General features: G+C 38.7%; 1 protein-coding gene across 6 annotated transcripts in view; it reads right to left on the bottom strand.

Annotated features, from left to right (window-relative positions):
• Positions 1 to 13,414, bottom strand: part of PER3 (period circadian regulator 3) — a 58,688-nt gene that overhangs the window by 7,209 nt on the left and 38,065 nt on the right. For 5 of the 6 annotated variants that reach the window (XM_041770753.1, XM_041770755.1, XM_041770756.1 and 2 more), the window contains 3 exons: positions 9,077 to 9,319; positions 8,012 to 8,673; positions 6,278 to 6,386 (listed from right to left, as the gene is read on the bottom strand). In XM_041770753.1, coding sequence (XP_041626687.1) covers positions 6,278 to 6,386; positions 8,012 to 8,673; positions 9,077 to 9,319 — 1,014 coding nt within the window. Of the gene's footprint in view, positions 1 to 6,277; positions 6,387 to 8,011; positions 8,674 to 9,076; positions 9,323 to 13,414 lie in introns of all 6 variants that reach the window. The other variant, XM_041770754.1, reaches the window with a different exon arrangement.

Genomic DNA, 13,414 nt, shown 5'->3' with positions numbered 1-13,414 from the left:
GATTTTTGGCTCAGGTCATGATCTCAGGGTTGTGAGACTGAGCCACAGATTTGGGATTCTCTCTCTCTCCATCTCTCTGTGCCCCACCCCCCCATCCATTTGCACATGTGCACTCTCACTCAAAAAAAAAAAAAAATCAAAAACAAGATACCACAAAAGAATCACTTGTGCTAATTCCTATGCCAGCAAACCAAGACTTAGCACCGTTAACCTAACTGCAGTTTCATCTTCCCGGGAATGTAACTTTTATCAGTCAACATGGAATTACCTGGTCAGGACTAATGAGATAATCCACCTGATAAACCCCTTCTATTTCCCTTAGGACTGTGACTTTGCCTGAAATGCATTCTTTACTAGTAACTTCCTTTTTCTGCCCCCTTACTGCCAAAAATAACCCCCAAACCAAAATCAAAACCAAAAAAACCCTTCCATTTTGTAGAGCCCTTCAGAATTCCTCTCTATTGCTGGATGGGATACTGCTCAATTCATAAATCATTGAGCAAAGTCAATGTGATCTTTACATATATTCAGTTAATCATTTGTTTTTTTTTTTTTAACAAGATAAGCCTATTAAACTTCAAAAGGAAATAGAAGACCATCAGTGACAAAAAAAAAAAAAAAAGAGCATTACATAATATTAAGGGGATCAATCCAACAAGAAGCTATAACAATTGCAAATATCTATGTACTGACAGTAATATAGTAATACTGGGAAACTTTAACACCCCTTTACATCAAAGGACAGATCAGACAGGAGACAATGGCTTGGGAAAACACATTAGACCACACAGGACTTATATAAATATTCATATTTATTTAGCTATTAGTTACTTAATGTTCCATCCAAAAGCAGCAGAATACACATTATTTTCAGGTGCATATGGAATATTCTCCAGGATAGATCACATGTTGGCCCACAAAACAAGTCTCAATAAGCTTTAAAAGATTGAAATCATATCAAACATCTTTTCTGACAATAATATAAAACTAGAAATTAATTATAAGGAAGAAACTGGAAAAAACACAAATACACAGAGGCCAAAAAACATGCTACTAAACAGCCAATTGATCAAGTCAAAGAAGAAATAAAAAAACACATGGAGACAAGTGAAAATGTAAACATAATGGACTAACGAGAAGCAGCAAAAGCAGTTCTAAAAGGGGAGTTTATAGCAATAAGGGTCTACCTCAAGAAACAAGAAAAATATCAAAATAATATAACTTTAACACCTGAAGGATACAGATAAAGAGCAAACAAAGCCCAAAGTTAGTAGGAAGAAGGAAATACAGATGAAAGTGGAAATAAGTGAAAGGAAGACTGAAAAAAACAAAGAAAAAGATCAATAAAACCACAAAGTGATTCTTCAAAAAGAAAAAAAAAAAAACAAATCGATAAAACTAGCCACACTCATCAAGAAAAAAGAGAGAACTAAAATAAATAAAGTCATAAATAAGAGAAGTAACAACTGACACCACAGAAATGCAAAAGATTAAAAGAGACTACTATAATAAATTATATGCCAATAAGTCAGACAATCTGAAAGAAATGGATAAATTCCTAACAACATATATTCTTCTAAAACAAAATCAGGATGAAATAAAAATCTGAATAGACTGATTACTTGTAATGAAATTGAATCAGTAATCAAAAAACTGTCAACCAACAAAAGCTCAGAACCAGATGGCTTCACAGGTGAATTCTACCAAATATTCATTAAAAAAAATTTTAAGTCCTATTTATTTAAGTAATCTCTACACCCAGCGTGGGGCTTGAACTTATGACCTTGAGATCAAGAGTCACATGTTCCACTGACAGAGTCAACCAGGTGCCCCTAATTCTACCCAACATTTAAAATTTTTTTATTTATCTATTCATGAGAGACACAAGAGAGAGGTAGAGACACAGGCAGAGGGAGAAGCAGGCTCTTGGCAGGGAGTCTGATGTAGGACTTGATCCCAGGACCGGGATTACACCCTAAGCTGAAGGCAGATGCTCAACTGCTGAGCCACCCAGGCATCCCTCTACCAAACATTTTAAGAAGAGTTAATACCTATTCTTCTCAAACTATTCCAAAAAATAAAATAAGAAGAAATGCTTCCAAATTCATTCTATGAGGATAGTATTACCTTGATACCAAATCCAAAGACACTACAAAACAAGAAAACTACAGGTCCATATCCCTGATGAACAGAGATGCAAAAATCCTCAACAAAATATTAGCAAACTGAATTCAACAACACATTAAAAGGATCATTCAGCAGGACAGAGTGGGATTTATTCCAGGAATGCAAGGATGGTTCAATATCTGCAAATCAATCAACATGAGACACCACATTAACAAAATGAAGGATAAAAACCACATGAGCCTTCTCAATTAGTTGCAGAAAAAGGATTTGGCACAATTCAGCATCAATTCATGATAAAAACTCTCAACAAAGTGGGTTTAGAGGGAACACACCTCAATATAATAAAGGCCATAAACCCACAGCTAACATGCTCAATGGTGAAAAACTGAAAGCTTTCACTCTAAGATTAAAAACAAGAAAAAGATACCTATTCTGACCACTTTTCAACATAGTACTGGAAATTCTAGCTTCAGCAATCAGACAAGAAAAGGAAATCAAAGGCATCCAAATTAGTAAGGAAGAAGTAAAACTTCACTGTTTGCAAATGGCATGATACTATATATAGAAAACTTTAAAGACTACCAAAAGCCTATTAGAACAAATCAATTCAGTAAAGTCGTGAGATACAAAATTAATCTAGAGAAATCTGTTCTATTCTTACACTAATAATGAAGTAGCAGAAAGAAGTTAAGAAAATAATCCCACTGGGGTGCCTGGGTGGCTCAGTCAGTTGAGCATCTGCCTTTGGCTCAGGGTGGTGATTTTAGGGTCCTAGGATCCAGCCTGGTGTCGGGCTCCCTGCTCAGTGGGGAGTCTGCTTGTGCCTCTCCCTAGGCCCCTGCTCGTACACTCTCTCTCAAATAGATTAATAAAATCTTTAAAAAAGAAAATAATCACATTTATATAATTACAGCATGAAAATATTTAGAAATAAACTTAACCAGAGATTAAAGGCCTCTAAAAACTACATGACCTTGATGAGAGAAATTGAAGACATTAATGAATGCAAAGATATACCATGTTCATAGATGGGAAAAATTAATAGTTAAAATGTCCATATTACCAAAAACAATCCATAGATCCAATGCAGTAGCTACCAAAATATCAAAAGTGTTTTTCATAGAACTAGAACATATAATACTCAAATTTGTATGGAACCACAAAAGACTCCAAATACCCAAAGCAAATTTAAAATAAAAGAACAATACTTGAGGTATCACGATCCCAGATTTCAAGATATACCACAAAACTACAGTAATCAAAACAGTATAGTACTGACACATAGACCAATGGAGCAGTATAGAGTCCAGAAATAAATCCATGTTTGTATGGTCAATTACTCTATGACAAAGGAGGCACGAATATACAATGGGGAAAAGACAGTCTCTTCAATAAATGGTGTTGGGAAAACTGGACAGCTACAAGGCAAAAGGATTAAATTGGACCACTTTATTATACTACATGTCAAAAGAAACTCAAAATTGATTAAAGACCTAAATCTGAGATGTGAAACCATAAAACTTCTAAAAGCAAACATAGGCAGTAATTTCTTGGACACTGGCTTTAGCAATATATGAAATGATATGTCTGGGGACACCTGGGTGGCTCAGTGGTTGAGCATCTGTCTGCCTCTGGCTCAGGGTGTGATCCTGGGGTCTGGGATCAAGTCCCACATTAGGTTCCCTGCAAGAAGCCTGCTTCTCCCTCTGCCTATGTCTCTGCCTCTCTCCTCTGTCTCTCATGAATAAATAAATAAATCTTAAGAAAAAATAAATGATGTCTGCTCATGCAAGGGAAACAGAAGCAATAATAAACTATTGGGACCACATCAAAATAAAGTTTGTGTACAACAAAGTAGGCCGTCAAAAAATGAAAAGGAAAACTACTGAATGCAAGAAAATGTTTGCAAATAATATATTTGATAAAGGGCTACTATCCAAAATATATAAAGAACTCCTACAACTCAACACCAAAAAAAAAAAAAATCTGATTAAAAAAATGGGAAGAGGACCTGAACAGACATTTTTCTAAGGAAGACATACAGATGGCCAACAAACACAGAAAAGATGCTTAACATCACTCACCATCAGGGAAATGCAAATCAAAACCACAATGAGATGGCACCTCACACCTGTCAGAATGGCTAGAATCAATGACACAAGAAACAACAGGTACTGGCAAGGATGTGGAGAAAAAGGGAATCCTTGTGTACTGTTGCTAGAAATGTAAACTGGTACAACCACTGTGGAAAAAGTTCCTCAAAAAAATTAAAAATAGAATGACCATATGATCCAATATTGGATGTTGGATATTTATATTAAAAACAAACAAAAAGGCTAGCAGTGCCTCAGTGGCTCAGTTGACTAAGTGTCTACCTTTTGGCTCAGGTCATGATCCTGGGTTCTGGGATCCAGCCTCATGTTGGGCTCCCTCTCCCTCTGCTCCTGTGTACTTATTCTCTCTCAGATAAATGGATAAAATCTTTTCAAAAAACCACCAAAACACTAATTTGAAAAGATATATGCACCTCCATGTTCACAGCATCATTATTTACGATAATCAAGATATGGAAGTAATCTAAGTGTCCATCAATAGATGAAAGGATAAAGAAGAGGTAATTTATATGTAACGGAATATTACGCAGCCATAAAAAATGAAATCTTGCCATTTGCGACAATGTGGATAGAGCTAGAGAGTATAATGCTAAGCAAAATAAGTCAATCAGAGAGAAGTATCCTATGATTTCACTCGTGGAATTTAAGAAACAAAAGAAATGAACAAAGAGAGACAAACCAAGAAACAAACTCTTAACTACAGGGAACAAACTGATGGTCACCAAAGGGGAGCTGGGTGGGGGGATGAAGGAACTAGGCGATGGGGATTAAGAGTATACTTGCTGTGATGAACACCGCGTGTTATACAAAAGTGTTAAATCACTATATTCCACACCTGATACTGTATGTTAACTCTACTTAAATTAAAATAAAAACCTTAAAAAAATATGAGATGTGTGTGCATGCATGTGTGCATGCGTGCGCACACACACCAGAGTATTACTCAGCCTTAAAAAAAGAAGAGATCCTGTTATCTGTGACAGCATAGAGGACCTACAGGGTATTATGCTAAATGAAATGAGTCAGAGCAAGACAAATACCATATGATTTCACTCATATGCAGAATCTAAAAAACTCATATGCAGAACAAAGCAACCAGAAACAGACTCATAAATACAAAGAACTAGTGGTTTCTGGAGGGGCAGGGGTTGGAGGATACGCAAAAACTTCCAATTATAAACAAGTCAAGGAGATGAAAAGTACTGCACTGGGAATATACTGTTGTATGGTGACAGATGGTAACTACACTTACCACGGTGAGCACCTTATCATGTAGAACTGCTGAATCACTATGTTGCATGCTGGAAACTAATATAACATTGTATACAAACAAGACTTTACTAATAAAAGTAAAATAAATAAAGTTAACTATACACTTACCACACAACCTAGCAATCTCATTCCTAGGTATTTACTGACTAGAAATGGAAACACATGTCCACCAAAAGACTCAGACTCAAACGTTCATAGTGGCATTATTCATTATAGCTCCAAACTGGAAGCAACTGAATAGTCATCAACTGGTGAATGGATCTCCACACAATTTAATTCTACTCAGTAATAAGGACCAAGCTACTGATACACAACAATAAGAATGAATCTCAGCAGCACTGTGTTAACTGAGAGAATTCTAATACAAAAAATTACATACTGGACAAATCAACTAATATTACAGAAAAATTAAAACTAGTGTTAGAAAGTGATAAAATTAGTGATAGAAAGCCAATCAGTGCTTGCCAGGAGCCAGAGCATCAGGGCAGAAATGGATTATAAAGGATCACAGAAGAAATTTTCTGGATGATGGAAATGCTCTATAAGGTAACTGTGATGCTGGTAACATTAACGTATATATTTGTCAGAATTCTTATTTTGTATACCAAATCTGGTAAATTCTGTTGTATGTAAATATACACCAAGGAGGCTTTCAAAAAAGAGAAAAAAAAAATACTTCTACACCAGTGCCAAAACCAAATGGCCTATCACACAGTGATTTCTTGGCCACAGAGTGTGAAGAATTCCTTATTTTGATCCACTACCTGATGCTGTAGAACCCGCTCCAGATGGAGACTCCTCAGGAAGTAATGCCATGGACAGTTCACTGGCAGTAAAAGGATTCTTCTTACTCCCACTTCTGCCTAAGACACCCTGCAGGAAGTAAGGACACAAAAACATATTTTAACAACCTGAGCATCATATGATACAATAACTGGTGGATCTTTGATGCCACATATTAAACAGAATAAACTGGATAAACTGCATACATAAGGGATATGTCAAACAGTTTAGCCTGTCCCCAAGAATGCAGTTTTGACCTTTCTGTGTAATACTAAAGATACTGCTGGTTTTTGAGCACCTACTACACACCAGGTACCATACGGTTGTATTTTGTTGTTGTTGAGTCATTCCAAAAATATATACTGAATGTTTTTGTATGTTTTAAGCACTATTCCCAAAACTAGGAATATAATAGTGAACAAAACAAAGTTACAGCTATTTTGAGCTTATATTGCATGGGAAGAAGGACTATAGGAATATTACTTCATATACTCCTCAGAAAAAGCCATCGAAGATTAATCTCTTCATTTTTCACATAAGGAACAAATAAGGAAGGCTGACTAACTTGGTTCAGCAAACAGGCTGAACAAGGGACAGAGCCTTTGAACACATGTATTATTCTAAGCCTGGCTTTGCTCACTGGAATATACCACCTTGCACTACCCTTCAAGCAAGTGCCCTAATATCAGCCTTTCAAATTTGAGCATATTTTCTTGACTTGGATCATCAGATTTTGAACATTTGTCAAAAAAGGGTATTATTATGCCTTAAAGGGAAAACTGAAGAAAAAAAACTATATAGATTCACACTTGTCTTGAATCCTATACCTAAATATAGGAATATCATATTGCAAAGTTCAACTGGAAAAATACATCTGAGAATTTTTTTTTTTTTTTTTAGGTAAAGAGATGAAAAATTAAAGGAAAATGACCAAGACATTTTTGGTCTTAAAAATGTGCGTACTTTACTGCCCACTACTGAGAAGTAATGACCAGAAGTGGCTCTTCCTCCCTCTGTACATACCTACTGGCCCTCAACCATGCCTGCAAGAGTGCACTCACTCAATTCAGGTCCTATGAGTATGGTTTACTCCTGTCTTACCAAACCATAATCCAAGTTGTAAGAAAGAAAATACACTTTATAAGCAATGGATATGTTACATTTAATAACCAGATACTAAATTTTTTTAAACGATTTTCTTTTTTTGTTTTACAGAGAGAGAGCATGTGTGTGCATGAGCTAGGGGAGCGGCAGAGAGAATCTCAAGCCGATCCATGCCCAGTGCAGAGCCTGACATGGGGTTTGATCTTGACTCTGAGATCATGACCTGAGCTGAAATCATGAGTTGGATGCTTAACCGACTCAGTCATCCAGGTGCCCCTGGATATCAAATTTTAAAGGTGGGGAATCCAGTGCACATAGAAAATGTGAAAGATAGTACTTTGGGGAGAAAACCTCACAAAGTAAGAAACCAGGACATAATAAATTCTTTAATTCTTGCTTTTACAATGGAGCCAGATAGAGACCATGCATATTTCTGGAAAGCAGAGCTGTTATCAGCCCCAGCTGTGATGTCCATTACCCACTAAGTCTTCAGTGTTGAGCCCTAGTGCAAGAACCTTAATTTTAATGAGGACCCACATTTATGTTCTCGCTCATGTGCTGGAGGTTAGTGTCACTTCCATATTTAACTTCTGGCAAATATCCCCTCGCACCTGATCTGAAGATTCACAGGATCTGAGCATGTCTTCCTGCAGTAAGTTGAGCTGTAGAGGTGAGCTGCTCCTCGAGTTAATGCAGAGGTGCTCTCCATGTGGCGTCTCCCATCTTCCCTCCGCCTGCCTTTGGCTGAGGACTGAGGACAGCTGCTCCAGGTGTGGAGCCACCGCTGATACGAAGGGTGGTGTTCCAGAAGAGCCTGCTGCTCCCAGGAATGCATAAGGACAGAATGATGGTGACAACAGGGGATAGCCAGTGGGGTCAGGCAGGAAAATGGTCGTCACAGTATCTGAGGAAGAAGGGAGAGCAGGAAAAGAGTGCAGGCCATTCAGTAAAGGTGGCTTAAGCAGACAGTCGAGTGTGGTCAGTGATGCTCCAGGCTCTCTTTGGACAGAGGGTAGGGCTGGGATCCGGAGGGCCGGGACGAAGTAGGGAGCCAGGCTTGGAACCATCATGGCAGCTGGGAATGACAGGCCAAGGGCCTGCGGACAGGAGGAGAGGGCAGGGCCCCAGGGCTGCCTGGACTCGCTCTCCCCTCCAAAGCGGGGACAGAAGGTGTCCTGAGTGCCTCTGCTGTCTGACAGCACTGGCAGCTTTTTCTGCTTGCGCTTCCCCTTCTTGCAACCAGTGGATTGGGTCTGCTTGCCAGCACAATCTCCTGAAAGCATACAGAGGGAGGCATATTGTGGAAAACTAAAACCAAAAAAGATGACAGACTGCCACTTACAGGTAATTCTAAGTAGATTAGGAAGGAAGAAACACTTGTCAACAGTAACTATGTCCACTAACACTGCTACTGAAAACATGAACAAGATCCTGGACAAAAGCTGTTGCTATAAAATAAACTTATTCAGTATCTCTCAATCACTTTCTTATAATATCAGCTTCTCAGATCCAATATCTAAGAAAGATCCCCCATAACAAATTGTTGCTTTGAGTTTATGTCAGCATCTCTCAGTTTCTTAAAAGCAAATCCCCAACTCTTTACTCCATATCTCCCAGTATTTACTTACACTATTTATAAAAACTGATAAGTGAAGTAGTTTTTAAAACGTAATCACCTTGAACATACAAATGTTTAGCTCTGCTTCTGCTTTCTTGCTGAAGACAGGACCTGTAGGGCGATAAGAAGATCTTTTCCCGGAATTTATCAACATAGTTCTGTTCCTCCTTCTGGGTGTGGGCTGACAGGACAGCCTTTGTGAGCCCTATGTGTTTAAATTCCTCTGAGATCAGTGGAGCTGGGCTTGTGCTCAGGGTCCAGGGCTCACAAACTGGGGCAGCATCCTCTGTTAGAGTCACTTCTGCTGAGGTAGAAGGGGACAGACTTCATTGTAATTGCTACCAATGATTTGCATTTATTTCTTTTCACTAATTTAACTGATTTTCAATAAATTCTTACAACCATTATTACATCAACTGGAATATAAAAAACTTCATCAAGCTAGCAAATAAATTGGTATTTTTTCTTTCTTTATACTCTTCGTATACCCGTTATATACATTTTAGAGAGTTGTAATACTCAGTGTGCATATACATATTTATTAAAATCCTATTGTAAATATTTTATCCTAGATTCTTCAAAAATTTTATCTTTGAATTAATTTTACAAATTGGTAATAAAATTCATGTGGTTCAAAAATCAACAATGAAAAAGCAGGCAGTAAATTCTCCCCACTCCTACTATGTGCCTAGTTCTTTATTTTCTCCGATTTCCTTATCTACAGTCCCGTTTCTTTATGTACCTATAAAAAGGCATGAATACAGATTTTTACCCCAGAGGCATGTAATAAGTACACTATCTATAGCATATATTTTCATTAATGATATCCTTTTTACCAGCACAGCAACCACTATCTTATACTTTTTACATATCACAGCCTTCCATTTTATGTGGATACCATAATTTATTGAGAGTCTGCAGACAGACTTTGAGTTGCTTCTGAACATTACTTCTCCCCAGTACAAAGGATTTCATGGTGGACATGGTGGCAGGCTTCCCTCCAAGACCCATTCCACCTCTCTGTGCAGTATCCAGGCAGCGTGGGTGTGCCTGGCCCCACTCCACTTCCAGAAGTAGGCTCTGATTCCTCTAAATCAACACAGCACAGCTGAGATGGAGTAACAGAAACTGGCTTTACCTTCCTGCCTGAACCAACTAAGAAAATGGACCAAACATATGAACCAGTAAGTTCCAAGACACCGAACATCACTGAACGAAGGAGAGTGACTCCTGGGGGAGGGAAGACAAATGAGGTGAGCCCTAGGGCTGTCCCAGCCTACTGCCTTGAGAGTTTCTGAAGTGCAGGGTGGGGAAACGAGGTGGAGCCTGTGAGCCCCCAGAGCTGAAGAGGCAGAGCTGAGAGTCTGGTTGGTGGCTAGATTTTTCAGGGAAGAGTATCAGGGAGGACAGCTGCATAGAGTGGGCTCCACATAGAGAATGTTCTGGTGTACACACCAGTGCATCATGGGGGATGCTAAAGAGAACATCCTCCAAACTGCTGGAGAGAAGCTGGGCTGCAAACAAATCAAGGATGGCAGTGGATTTCTCATCAGAAACAGTGCACTGAGAGGATGGCAGAGCAACATCTCTAAAGTACTGAAAGATGAGACTGCCACCCAGAATTCTATCCTCTGCCAAAATACCTTTACAACATGAAGGTTGTTGTAAACGTATGTGTAGTCCAGACACACAAAACCAGAAAGGCTTCACCTCCAGTTGACCTATACGACAAGAAAAAGTCAAGGAACTCATGCAGGGAGAAGGAGAATGATCCCGATGAGTCTACATGATGAAATGAAAGCACTGGAAGAGGTAACTACATAGGTAACTAGCTGAAGAGATAACCACTACCTGCATGAGAAGAACAGTATAGGGTATGATTTACAATATATGTAGAAGGAAAACATAAGCTGACAAACAAAGGCCAGAAGGAGGCAGAAATACCCTATTGTTGGTTTTTCACACAATATATGAAGTGGAATAATATTTCCAAAAGGTGGATTGTGGAAAATTAAACATGTGTACCATGAGCTCCAAAGCACCCACGAAAATAAAGACCACTCTAAATACTAACATACCCAGGTTAAAAGTAAAAAGGTTGAAAAGATAAAACGAACTAGTACCAATTAAAAAAATGCTGAAGTGAATATATTAATAAAGACAAAGCGTATTTCAGAGCAGAGAATATATGAGGGAAAAAGATCATTTCCCAAGGCAAAAATGGCTGCTTCATCAAGAGGACACGACAATTCTAAACACTTATGCACAAAACAGGAGTACTTTCAAAATGCATGAAGAAAAAAACCAGTAACACTGGCTTTAGAAATAGACAAATCCACAATTATGGTCAGAGATTTCAGTTCTCCTCCTGAAGCAGAACAAGTACTGAGAAAGCTATTAAGGAGTGACAGGACCTGAACAAAAGTATCAAACACCTTGACCTGGTTTACACCGAGAACATTCAAACCTACAGCAGCAGAGTAAACAGTCCTTCTAGTACACACAGAATAGTCATCCACAGAGACCATATCACAGACTGTAAAACTCTTTGGTTCTTGACAAATAGAGAATTTGAGTTCTGTATTTTCTCTTACCATGATGGGATTAAATTAGAAATCAGTAATAGAAAGAGCTGTGGAAAAGCCCAAATATGTGGTACTGGACTAATGTGCGATGACGAACACAGAGACGTGACCATGAATGATTTCAAAGGAGATAGCTAGGGGACAGAAGTCAGTATTGGAACACGATGTAAAGGGCACAGTCCATCAGAAAACGTGGGATGCAGCTAAAGGTAAAAAGAAAATTTGTAGTAAAATCCATTAGGAAAGAAAAATGTCTGAAATCAACTACCTCAGCTTCCATGTTGAAAAACTCTTCAGAGAAGAGCAAGCCGAAGAGGAAATAACAAAGACCAGAGCAGAAGTCAGTGATGTAGAAAACAGGAACACAATGCACAAAGCCAGTGCAAGCATAAGCCAGTGCTTTGAGAAGACCAAGCAAACTGACCAAACTCCAGTCAGACTGATGAGGAAAAAGAGAGGAGACAGACAGAAGGTGCTAACCTCAGAATGCTGCCAACTCAGAAAGAAAAGGGAGTGTCATTAGAGATTGTACAAGGGTCAAGGGGAGAACAAAGGAGTGTCATGAACACTTTTATTCCAATAAACCTGACAACATAAACAAAATACACCAATTCTTTGAAAGACACAAAGTTCACTCAACAAGCAGAAAACCTGAACAGCCCTGTATCTATGAGAGAAACCGAATCTGTAGTTAAACACTTAGCCAGAGGGATCCCTGGGTGGCGCAGCGGTTTGGTGCCTGCCTTTGGCCCGGGGCGCGATCCTGGGGACCCGGGATCGAGTCCCATATCGGGCTCCCGGTGCATGGAGCCTGCTTCTCCCTCCGCCTGTGTCTCTGCCTCTCTCTCTCTCTGTGACTATAATAAATAAAAATTAAAAAAACAATAAAGTGGATTTAAAAACAAAACAAAACAAAACAAAACAAAACAAAACACTTAGCCAGGAAAACTCTAACCCAAGATGGCTTCACTGGTTCCTAATTGAATGATTTTCAATTTGAGACATGTTACAACCCAACATAGTTTATATCTCAATGAACGTACCATATATGCTTGAGAAGAATGCGTATTCTTCTCAACACGTATTATGATTGCTGTGTCTCCTTGATGAACTGCTTGCCACCCCAAAGCATCTCTGAGAAGACCCTATCTTCAAGTCTGAATCACTACTGGCATGCCACCTTTCTTATGCTTATCTTTGCATTGTGCCTCTTTCTCCATTTGTTCTCAATCCATTTGTGGATTTATATTTAAACTGTACTTCTCAGGCAGTATATGGATGGGTCTTGATTTTTTAATCTGTTCTGACAATTCCTGCCTTTTAATGGAGTGAATATAATTGGGTTTAGAGTGATTATTATTAATCTGACATGTTGCCTCTGGTAGTGGCAGCTGTTGTTCTCTTCCTCCCTTTCTGCTCTTCTTTTGGATTATTGGTGTTTATTATGATTATTTTTTGTGTGTGTGAGACAGAGTTTGTGTTGCTCAAGTGGGGGGGGGGGGGAGAAATAGAGAGAGCACATACCCATACCAGCACAGAGCTCAATCCTATGACCCTGAGATTATGACCTGAGCCCAAACCAAGAGTTAGATGCTTAATCAAGATTCAGATGCTTAATCTACAGCCACCCAGATGCCCTAGGATTATCTGAGTGTTTCTTAAAATTACATTTTATCTCCTGGCTTTATTTCACACCCCATTTTGACCCTACTACAGATTTAAAAATGTGTTAATGGAAATGGTTTCTGAAGATTAGTTACTAACGTCTGATTCCCTACTCTGCCATTCATCTGCTGTGTGACTTTGGGCAC

This window comes from Vulpes lagopus, chromosome 10 (genome assembly GCF_018345385.1).
Source record: "Vulpes lagopus strain Blue_001 chromosome 10, ASM1834538v1, whole genome shotgun sequence".
Classification (NCBI taxonomy): Eukaryota; Metazoa; Chordata; class Mammalia; order Carnivora; family Canidae; genus Vulpes; species Vulpes lagopus.
This window is presented reverse-complemented; position numbering and strand designations above follow the sequence as displayed.